Source organism: Squalius cephalus, assembly GCF_949319135.1.
Source record: "Squalius cephalus genome assembly, chromosome: 5".
Classification (NCBI taxonomy): Eukaryota; Metazoa; Chordata; class Actinopteri; order Cypriniformes; family Leuciscidae; genus Squalius; species Squalius cephalus.
This window is the reverse complement of record NC_137126.1, coordinates 36,610,484-36,622,528: the sequence shown is the minus strand read 5'-3', so window position 1 is coordinate 36,622,528 and position 12,045 is coordinate 36,610,484. Positions and strand designations below refer to the sequence as shown.

General features: G+C 37.9%; 1 protein-coding gene across 5 annotated transcripts in view; it reads right to left on the bottom strand.

The window, feature by feature from the left end:
• osbp2b (oxysterol binding protein 2b) overlaps positions 1-12,045 on the bottom strand; it is an 80,921-nt gene that overhangs the window by 4,836 nt on the left and 64,040 nt on the right. For all 5 annotated transcript variants that reach the window (XM_079871035.1, XM_079871036.1, XM_079871038.1 and 2 more), the window contains 5 exons: positions 10,017-10,267; positions 3,076-3,274; positions 2,823-2,946; positions 1,906-1,972; positions 631-783 (listed from right to left, as the gene is read on the bottom strand). In XM_079871035.1, coding sequence (XP_079727161.1) covers positions 631-783; positions 1,906-1,972; positions 2,823-2,946; positions 3,076-3,274; positions 10,017-10,267 — 794 coding nt within the window. The remainder of the gene's footprint in view (positions 1-630; positions 784-1,905; positions 1,973-2,822; positions 2,947-3,075; positions 3,275-10,016; positions 10,268-12,045) is intronic.

Genomic DNA, 12,045 nt, shown 5'->3' with positions numbered 1-12,045 from the left:
AATTTAAAACATCTCTTCCATAGTGCAAGGGGTTTTAGGCAATATTAGCTTAAAAAACACACTAACGTTTAAAAGTTTGGGGCTGTTAAGATTTTTAAATGTTTTTAAAAGAAGTCTCGTATGCTCACCAAGGCTGTAATATTGTGAGATATTGCAATTTAAAATAACGGTTTTCTATATTTCTATATATTTTGAAATGTACTTGACTCATATGATGCCAAAGCTGAATTTTTAGCAGCCATTACAACCAATTCTTATTATTATTAATGTTGAAAACAGTTGAGCTGCTCAACCTTTTTTTTTTGTGGAAATGTGTTTATAATATAATTTCTTTCCAAATTTTTGATGAATAGAAAGTTCAAAATAACATCATTTAGAAATCTTTACTGCCACTTTATATTAATAAAAGCATTTATTAATTTATTTTTCAACTTTTGAATGGTATAGTGTTCATGCAAAAAGTATGTCATCTGGACACTTCTTACTGTTCTCAATGATCTGCAATGCACTGATTCTAATCTTGCATTTAGGAACATTTCTTTAATATGTGATATCACCAATGATGTCAAATTGTTTAAAAAACATATACACATAGGAAAGTAACTGATTCAGTATGTGTATGCAACTTACAGGCATTGGGATCTTAGAGAGCTCTTTGCCAATGCAATTCTTCATGATGCTCCACAGATTGAGCGAATAGTTGGGCTTCTCTGGGATCTGGGTCCGCCTCTTCCTGTGAGGCTGCAACTCTTTCCCTGAAAAGTCATTACTGCACACAGAACACTAAAAAAAAAGAAGACAGAGAGACAAGAGTGTTTGTATTAAAACACATCAGAAATGTGTAATGTGTTTGTGCTGAAAGACATTATTTGAAGGGCCGCATTGCCCTTGAGGAACATAAACACTGACTGATGCTCCATCTGTCTCAGAAAGTCACCAAGAGAAAGAAAAAAAGAGAGGAGCAGATATCAGTTAATTAAGAGTCGGTTAATTGAGACGAACAACAGCTGTGAGAGCCCTTGATGAACACAGACCCCCTGAGGAAATACTCACAGTCACACTGAGGGGCTGTTTACACGTTTTGGCCGTTCATTTACACAACGACAGCGTTTTGGGGGCCTGAAAATGCTAACTTTTTGAAAACGGGACTTTAAAGTGCACGTTTTTGAAAACGATACCGTTATTGTCTCCATGTAAACTACAAAAGAATTTGTGAAAACGGTGACGGCATGCGCATGCGTATTACGTGTTCAGTCTAAAGGCGCATAGTGTTTCTTTACAAAGTGCCATCGCCAACTACTGGCCTGGCAGCATAATGCAGCATTTGAGTCATTTTTGTGGATCCGTGTAAACAGGGATCATTTTGACAACGTTGTCATCTGTACACACACACACACACAAAAAGGAAAAAACGTATCCCCGAGTCTACTGAATCCCTACTCCACATAAAACAATGTGTCTGAGCTGAGGCCAATAATGAAAATGATTCTACTTAACATTAGCTTAATAAAAACTTTTCATTACAAAATATAAGCATAACAACTTGAGTTACCAGGGCCTGAATTCTCTCTCTCTCTCTCTCTCTCTTAGTATGACTAATCAAATAGCACTTAATTTTTCCAGTTTCATTTACATTTTTTGTTCAAATAAATAAATAAAATTAAAAAAATCAAATCAAACTTCCTTGTGCTGTTTATTGGAATGTTTGTAAGGCACTCTTCTTTGTCACTCCCATTTTCCAAAACAAATTTCAGGCCCTGATGACAAGTACATTTGTTTTAGTATTTCAGAATGTCTTACTATTTGGTTTTAAATTAAATTTGTAGTCTGAGATTTTCATTGTAGTCTTTTAGATCCCAGCGTATATGACCTTTGTTTTGATCTCTTTTTTCATGTCATACTCACATTGTCTTCCTGGTTGCAGTCACTGGGCTGTCCTCCGCTAGCACCACTGAGATTACTCTGAGAACGCCTGTACGGACAAGAAAGAGAGAGACATTGTGTTTGATTGATGGAATAAAGGTATCTGGAGTTGCTAACACATCAAGCAGTCAGCAAAGAGCCCTTTACAAGGACCAGATCAGTTTTTTGCCCCCACCCATTCCATAATTTAGGTACCATTTTCTAGCATTTGATTTCTCGTTCCCTAATACATACATCACAGGTGTTCAAAATACTTTAAATATACTAAAAAAAGACCTGTTAGGTTATTGTATTACTACACGTTGTCAGCTCACTGAGCAGAGAACCTAAGCCACTATCTCCGAAATTCGTGTACGATTGTTGCATTTCGACTCTTTGTGGCAGTCGCACAGATCTTCCAAATTGCTCATGAAGCAGAAGTTATCCTCTGCTTAGTGAATGCATGAATATATCCACACAAAACAAATGACCGGCAATACGTTTGAAAGAAAAGCATTGTAGGTTTTCTACTCCGCGCATCTGGAGACTTCCAGCCTGTAGTTTGTAGAAGATAGTAGGAAAGTGGATTAAGAAATGTATTTGAATCCACTGTTAATAAAAAACACATTTTTAACTACTATTTTTCAAATGCTCCATTTTCTGCCTCTCTCTAACCCACGACTTAAATGAATGCCGCCTGTACCCGCTTAGACATTTAGTCTAGGCTCCCATGGGAATCCTGTGGGAGTGCAGACCTCTAGATCAGTGTCATCATCCTTTAGTCACGTGTTTAAAACCACCTGGCAGAACAACACTTATAGTGATAGTTCACCCAAACAATACAAATCCCTCATGATGTGGAAAAGCCTGTATGATTTTCTTTCTTCTTTCATTTTTGGATTGAGTGGGATGAAGCTGACCTGTGTTGAGAGGGGTCCGTGGCAGTCACTGTTATAAAGGCAGGTGAGTCCTCCATGGCATCAAAAAACTCTGTATCCTCATCTTCATCACTCGCTTCCTCTTTCCGGGACCTTTCACTCACTCCTGCACAAGCAAATAAACACAGCTAGTACCACTACAGCAGTCATGGTGGTTTATCGTGTTATCAGCACAGGTCATGTCTCATAACTGAGCTCATTTCGTTCTGAATGATCGCGGGCTCCAGCGTCTCACCCGTGTCAGTGGTGGGCGTATCGGGCGTGTTGACGGCGTGTGTGGGGGCTTCTCTCCAGGCTCGTTCCAGGCTGTTGTGCTGCTTGGCTAGCTGCTCGATGGTCTCCTCTAGGTGGGTGCGTTGCTCTCGCTCATGCTGAAGTACTCGCTGCCATCTGCGGCTGTGGCTCTCTGCCAGGTCCAAGAAATCTCGGCACGCCTGCGCGGGAAGATATGAGACACGGGTTAAACATCAACACAAATACAGAAGATTTAGGAATAAAATAAGTGCAATGTAAACCAGAGGGGATTGATTCTGCTGCTAAAGATCTGCCTCCATGATCAACCTCGTTTTGACCCAAACAGAGAGCTGAAACAGTAGAGCATTACCCGGAAGAGCATGAACCTTTTGAACTTTTTTGCTCACCAGACACTGTGGCTTGTGGTTTTCCAAAGTTGCTAGCCATTCAGCATTTTCACTGGCCACAATTTTGACATCGATACCATCGATTTTTAACATTATCTCATAATTTGGCAACCGGTATGTTAGGCTGCCGTCGCTTTAAGACCTGACACACCGACCCTATATACTGTTTTATATAGCCAATATACTTTGTGTCTTTGTGTGCGCGCATTTTGGGTGTGAGCACAAAATCTGCAGGAATGAGTGAAATCATGCTCAATACGCGCCATCCCTCACGCAAAATTCAAGCCCTGTAACACCAACAATATTCATCCGGAGCAAATGAAACGAGTGAGTAAAGGGACGCGGGTTTGTGTGTCAACTCGCTGTCGGAGAGATTAGAGAATGAGAACGCGCAGCTGATATTGTTGATCCTGCGGAGGGGTTTCAGATATTTCAGTATAGATATGTATTGAAAAATCAATATTGCACTTAGTTTATTTAAGACTGCAATTGAAAAATGTATATTATATAAAATTCAACATGCTTTCTCTGTGTTAAAAAAGTGTCTGTGTTACACGCCACTGCTGAAATCAACCCGCATTTGGTGGGTGTTAATGTCAAAGATTTTATGCTATGATTTTATTTTCATGCTGCCGCTGTACAAGCATACATGAATGACCCCCGCAGAAGATCTATACAGGTGGAGCTGGGGAAGGTGGAGGTTTTCTGAAAGCGCACTGCAAACTGCTACAGCAAACAATAGGCCAAAATTTGAATGTTGAGCAGCAAGTTCACTGGCTACAAATACAGCAAGCAGATTGTTAAGGGCCTGCGCCATCTACAGTTTTATAACATAACTTTGTATAAGGGTCTGTATTCCATTTTAAAATATATTATCATAAGCCAAAATCATTGATTCCAGAGGTGTGGAGCAAATTCTGCCTCCACATCCTCATTGTCTTTGTTTTCCCTCACTATCTCCATCACGATAATCCCGGTTCCTAAATTCTCGAGGGATCTTATCTGTCCTCCTGCCACAGGCACCACACATGAATTCACCTGTTTCCTCATTACTGCTCTGGTCTCCCTCATAAAAATGATCCCCACAGGAAGAGATCATGGAAATACCTTTCTCCCTCCATCTTCCCCTTTCTCTGCATTTCTTCTATTTTTCTCTCCTGACTGACTTTTTGTTTATTGTTCTTATTGAATTATCTGTGAAATGTCTCACAACAAATGAAGTGTCTTACAACATATAATGAATTATACGTGACAGAAATGTCAAAGAGTTTTTGAAATTGATCATGGGCTGAAAGCAGAAGTGAAAGAATGAATCTGATGGCCAGTGCACGTTCAGAAACACGCAAACATACAGACTGTCTATGGGCTGAGTCATGGTTGTTTTTTTTAAGTTGAGTCTGACTGTAGAAGCATGTAAGAGAGGTTACTCTTGGTCAATAGCATGCATGGTCACATGCTTGTACCCAGAGGAAAATGCTATTTGTCAGAGGCTGTGCTTTCAAAGTTTAGCAGACAAGGCTTAAGCCATGTTTGAGGCAATCCATGATTGCTTCAAGGCAGCTTTACAGAAATACACAGCAAAAAAACTGTCAATGTTGCAAAATTCTAAAACATTTAGTGTAATTATATCTTTAAAGCTCTGCAGAAGACAATATTGTGTCATTCTTTATCTCAGTTAAATGATTTTGTTCTGATAGTTTCATATAAGCACTGAAACATGACAACCTGGCAACTTTTTCCCCTACAAATAGTGCAATGTATGACAAATGGCATGTTTCTTCCTCATTATTAAGAAGAATAGCCCTCATCACACATAGGTTTCACTAAAAATACCTCTTGTAACCAAACTCAGAATCTGTGAGAGCATCTCTCTCATCACAGCTCATCAATCATGTTAATAACTGAGACTACAGTACAGCCACAAAATCATTAAGGCAGCTCGCAGTCACAACCAATCACGTCTTTAACAGTGCCACTGCCTCTGGGTGTCAGGGAAATCTCTCGACTGTACTCTTTTCTTCATCTCTCCCTTGATCACTGTTTCTTTGTCCATCTCCCTTGTCTCCTGTGGAGGCACAATGACATGACTAAACTGACTGACCCTATTGTGCTGGATCAGAAACCACAGACACATGAGCGACTCAGTTTATAACAAATAGGCACAGAATCAATGTCCAAAATTCACCTTTTGCCACACCTGCATTGGCAGGTAAATCGAAAAAGCTATAAGATCCTGTAGAGCTTGGGACAAGTAATGCAAAAGTCATGGGTTCAATTAACAACAAATGAAAATACATATAGCTTTATACGGTTTAAGTTGCTTCGGATAGAAGTCTGAATCTCTCTATATATATTTAAATACTTCATTAATAAATGATTACATAATAAAATTCATATTTAAAAGCTAAATATTTTAACTGACCATGAAAATGTATTTTGCATTATTTTATTATTTTATTTTTTATAAAATTAAACAATTTTATAAAAGACATTGCGATTTTAGATTCTTACATTTTTATTTTGGTGGCATTCATTTAAAGAATATTATATGTTGCCACATGGATTTAAGGGGGGGATTTTTTTTTTTTTTTTTGATAGATAGATAAAAAGTTGCTATATGCACAACATATGTTTTTTTACAGACTTCTGTTTGTATTTTTGTAAACGTCTATAATCGCTCAAATCATTCATATCAGCGAATGTCAGAAAACCATTCTTACATTTCGACTTAAACTACTATGTTGTAGTCCGTAATAAAGTTTCCAGCCAACTCACAAGTTTAATTCACTTAACAAGGCAATTTTTACTCACATTTGGCGCTTTGCAAGTGCTAATTTTGGATGCTGTACAGAATGTAGTTAAAGTACTCTTGCACTCGCCACACACTCTGCTCCTTTAAATTCCACAAAGAAAGCGACAAGCCCCAGCACTTACCTGACTCCTGTCAGCACTGAGCGTCCAGAGCTCTGCTGCGATAGAGGATCCTCTGTGCTACACACAGCATGTGACTGCGGCTTGCTAACACGTTCATGAAACTACAGCTTCTCACCTTTAACTTAAGCAACACTTCCACTTTTTTTTGCTGAGTGAGGCCCTGGGCCCCAGACTGCTCGTGACTTCAGGAAGAGTTTAGAGGAAAGAGACGCATGTGTGTGTCGTACATCCTCATATCCAAGAAATGCCCTTTAAAATAGTTGAGGGGGAGGGAGAACCATGTGATTCAGAGTGTAAAATTGATAGATGATTCATTGAATTTAGAGAAATACCCAGTGAGATTCTCAATAATATTTCAACATAATTATTGTCTAGAATGTAGATAGATTCTCAGAATGCCACTTGGTGTGATATTTTGCTGTATAATGCAAAGAGATTCTAAGATTTTTTTAAATGTGAAATAAGTGTCCAATTAGTTTTTTTAGGGCCACTGCACCAACAGATTCACACAGCTGCTTTCTCTCAGTTTCAGTAGGGGTGAATACAAGTTAAGCAAGACAAGGTTTTTGTATTTAAAATGTCTTTCATTTAGAAGGTCTACCATATTTTAATAACAAGAACAAACGATCAGAAAGTGTCCCATTTTTCCCGACTTCACACAATCCTGATATATACTACCGTTCAAAAGTTTGGGGTCAGTATTTTTTATGCATTAAATAGATCAAAAGTGACAGTAAAGACATAATTATAGCCTAACGTTACAAAAGATTTCCATTTGAAATAAATGCTACTCTTTATTCAAAGAATCCTGAAAAATCTACCAAGTTACCACAAAAATATAAAGCAGCACCACTGTTTTCAACATTGATGATAATAATAAGAAATGTTTCTTGAGCACCAAATCAGACTGGAGACTGGAGTCAGCTGTACCATCACAGAAATAAGTTACACTTTACAATATATTAAAATAGAATACAGTCATTTTAAATAGTAAAATATTTCTCAAAATGACTGTTTTTACTGTATTTTTGATCAAATAAATGCCGCTTTGTTGAGCATAAAAAAGGCTTGTTTCAAAAACATGAAAAATCTTACCAACCCCAAATTTTTGAGGAGTAGTGTATAACCTGTGATGTTCAAAGAGTGTCATTCAAAAAGTCCCTTTATTCTCTCTCCTTGTTTCAAATAGATGTAATATGTATATTATTAAATATAAGATCAACTGTTTATCCTTCACACCACACACACCGAAAAGAATGGTTTCCCTCTGCCTCTCATTAAAACTGCTGTGGCTCGGCCTGTCCAAGTGCTTTAATGAGCTGGATCCACAATGCTGTTCAGCACTTTTCATTATGCATGTGTAGTTCTGTTCAGCTGGCAATTAATCATTTCAAAGATGAACAAAAGAAGAGTCTACACAGCTGATTAAACAGAGATCTCACTAATGAATGTGTTATAGCATGTTTGTCTGTTACATCACCTCAAACACTCAGGTCTTGACTGCTGTCTGCAAGGCTAATGGTTGATACTAAAACCAAGAAGTGAGGAAATGGAACTATTAGATTCTTATAATGGTTCTTACAAAACAATGCGTCAAGAATTGTATAGAAATCATCACTGAACACAAATCTAAAGACGTTCAGCACCTGTTCAGATAGTTTGCTCTATATCAGTTTTCCGACGGTGTAGCTACTTCTTACCTATGGCTTTTGTGAAGCAAAAGTTTTTTTTAACAAACTAATGAGCATGGAAATTACCAAACTCACTTTTTCAGAAAATGTTGATGCTGATACACAAACGTCTGGCTGTGAAGACTAAAGTGGTGTACCAACAACCACAATTATGATTATGAATTATTTGTTCAAAATCCTTTTGCGAAACCCACAGAATCAAAATAAATAGCATGAAATGTCATTTACCTACAATACCTTTTCAAAAGTTTGGGGTCAGTAATATTTATAAATAATATTTTTATTCAGCAAGGATGAATTAAATCAATCAAAAGTGACTGTAAAGACATTTATAATGTTAAAAAAGATGCATTTCAAATAAATTCTTGATCTCTCTACATTCACATCTCTACATTTCTACATTAGAAACAATCCTACATTTTTTGTCAGTTTTCACAAAAATATTAAGAAGCACAACCGTTTTCAAAATCAATCAGCATATTATAATGATTTCTGAAGGATCATGTGACACTACAGTAATGGCTGCTGAAAATTCAGCTTTGCCATTACAGGAATAAATTACATTTAAAAAAATATTCAAATAGAAAACAGCTATTTTAAATACTAATAATATTTCACAATATTACTGTTTTTACTGTATTACTGATCAAATAAATGTAGCCATGGTGAGCATAAGAGACTTTTTCAAGTGTGATGAGTTCAGGAAAGTTCATCAAAGTAGAAATGGGAAGACACAAGACGAAATCACCTTCAATATTGATTTCCATAACTGAGAGCAAGTGATACCTATCCAAAATTTGATTTAGGAAATCAAAGACACAAAGGACATCCATAAAAGTGAAAGCTATTCCTAGACTTGTATTGATCACAGCAGTGGAAGCCAGTTCTGCCTTCATTGATTACACAAAAAAAAGAAAAACAATCTTCGATCCAGGTATTTGCAACTACGTTTGACTTTAGAGCCACATTGAACATGAAATTTGAGCACAGATTAGGATTTTCTCTGGAAAGGATTCAAAGTAAAACTGCTGTTCTGGAGCTAGTTTCACACATGGGTCTGTATGTTTGGGTAAGAGAGCTAATACTGGATTAGGTTTCAGTTTGTCCATTTTGATAAATGAACCACAATCTTCCATCCTACTCTTTCTGAACATTGCTCAATCAAACTGACCATGGCAATAGGGACCGAGGAAAACACTGTCCAGATGATTGAACACACTAAACACAACCAGTCCTAAATATAAGTTAGGTAGTTCATGAAAAGGGAGACACATTTCTCAAGCTCCAGAAATAATATTCTCAGTATCCCATTTGCTTATACAAAGTAACATATAGTACAGTTTAAAAGTTTGGGCTGGTTAAATATTTTGAAAAAAGTCTCTTCTGTTCACCAAGGCTGCATTTTTTTAAAATAAAAAAATTACAATAAAACCAGTATTGTGAAATATTGTTACAATTTAAAATAACTGTTTACTATTTAAAATTATTTTAAAATGTAATGTATTCCTGTGATGGCAAAGCTGAATTTTCAGCATCATTACTCCAGTCTTCAGTCACATGATCCTTCAGAAATAATTCTAATGTGATTTGGTGCTCAAGAAACATTAATATCAATGTGGAAAACAGTTGTGCTGCTTAATATTTTTGCGGAAAATGTGATAAACATATTCAGGATTCTTTTGGTGAATAGAAAGTTCAAAAGAAAGGCATTTATTAGTAATATAAATATTTTGTGACAATATAAAAAGTCTTTCCTGCCGTTTTTGATAAATTTAATGTGTTATTCCTGGCCCCAAACCTTTGAACAGTTGAATTATGATTAATTTAAAACAGAAATGAACAAAATAGCAGTAATTAAAACCTGACCCAACTGATATTCTGTGGTAACAGAAAGTTAGTTCAGTACTTACATTGATCATAGCATTGGAGGTGATGCGAAAGAGGGTGGCTCTCTCATTGACAGCCTTGATTTTCTCTCCTCCCTCCAGAGGCACACGTAAGGTCTCGAGCTCACTCAGAGAACGCTGCAGTGCCGCTCCGTGCTTGGCTATCAGGTCATTGCATGTGCTCAAGTCATCCAACTTACTGGCCAGAGTCTTGAGAGTGCCCTGGATCTCACTGTGGTCTGACTGAGACGTGGGTTCCTCGTCCGCCGAGTCATCTACACAGACAGAAACACACACAGAGAGAGAGTTAGAATAGAAGTAAATTTCATTATTTCCTTACACTAAACCTTTTAAAAACAGAAACAAATCCCCAGAGCACAATAGGTTTTCCAGCTGTTCTCATTAATGAGTTGAGGGCACAGCTCCTCCTAATTTCCCTCATTAATTAATGCTGATTTTACAGGTGGCTGAGGCCCCAATGGTCGATATTACCATAGTCACTTATGCAAACAAAGCACCGCCATTCTAAATCAAAACACACACACACACAAACACACTAGATGGTGGACAGATAGTGACTACACAAAAAATATTACCTTTTAAGAAACCTGAAATTCTCAGATACAAATATGTTTCGTAATCAAGTCAAACTAGAGAACAGAAGTTCTGAACTGGCAAAACTCATCTGTGGATAAGATGTAGGGTTAGGACTGTAGAAGCACAAACACACAACTTTAATTTAAAATCTTTAAGTAATGCTTTACACAAAAAGAAACTAGTACTTTTGACAAATAAAGTGCTCTGAAAAGTATAGCTCATGAAAAGATTAGTCTGTTTTCAACATACAGTATGTGGGAATATTGATACTGAAATTGTATCTGCACATAACTGATTGGTTATATAAATGAAACAAATAAACAATCAATTTAACTTTAAAATCTTTTTTTCAACAAAAATCTTTAGCTTTCCTAAAAACCCTAAACAAGTTCAAGATATTTTCATGTTTTAAGCTACAATAGCCCACTCGTGACTTTTTAAGCTTTTATATCTGGCTTCAAGAAAGGGCTTTCAACTGAGACTGCATTGCTCTCGGTCACAGAAGCCCTACGGACCGCAAAATCTGCTTCCAAATCTTCAGTTCTCATTCTGCTGGATCTGTCTGCTGCCTTCGACACTGTGAATCAACAGATCCTACTGTCCACCCTCTCATCACTGGGCATCACAGGTACTCCTCTCCACTGGTTTGAGTCCTATCTCACAGATAGATCCTTCAAGGTCGCATGGAGAGGCGAGGTATCCAAAGCACATCAACTGACTACAGGGGTTCCTCAGGGTTCAGTTCTTGGACCCCTCCTCTTCTCCATTTACACCACATCACTGGGACACATCATACAGGCACATGGTTTCTCTTACCATGGCTATGCTGATGACACACAGCTCTTCCTCTCATTTCAACCAGATGATCACACAGTAGCTGCACGGATCTCAAGCTGTCTGGCGGACATCTTGGTATGGATGAAGGAACATCACCTGCAGCTCAACCTGACAAAGAATGAGCTTCTCTGCCTCCCTGCCATTCCGTCTCTACAGCATGACTTCACTATCCAGCTAGATTCATCATCAATCACCCCATCAAGGTCGGCCAGAAATCTTGGAGTAATTGATGACCAGTTGACCTTCACAGACCAAATTACAAAGACCACTTGATCATGCCGGTTTGCACTGCACAACATCAGGAAGATCAGGCCTTTCCTAACTGAGCATGCAACAGAACTTCTCGTCCAGGCCCTGGTCATATCTAGGCTGGATTACTGCAATGCTCTTCTGGCTGGACTTCCATCATGTGCAACTAAACCTCTACAAATGATTCAGAATGCTGCAGCTCGTCTTGTCTCCAACGAGCCCAAAAGGGCCCACGTCACTCCACTGTTCATCTCTCTGCACTGGCTACCACTCCCTGCTCGCATCAAGTTCAAGGCATTGACGCTTGCTTACAGATCTATCACAGGCTCAGCTCCCTCCTACTTTCACTCACTCCTACGAGTCTACATCC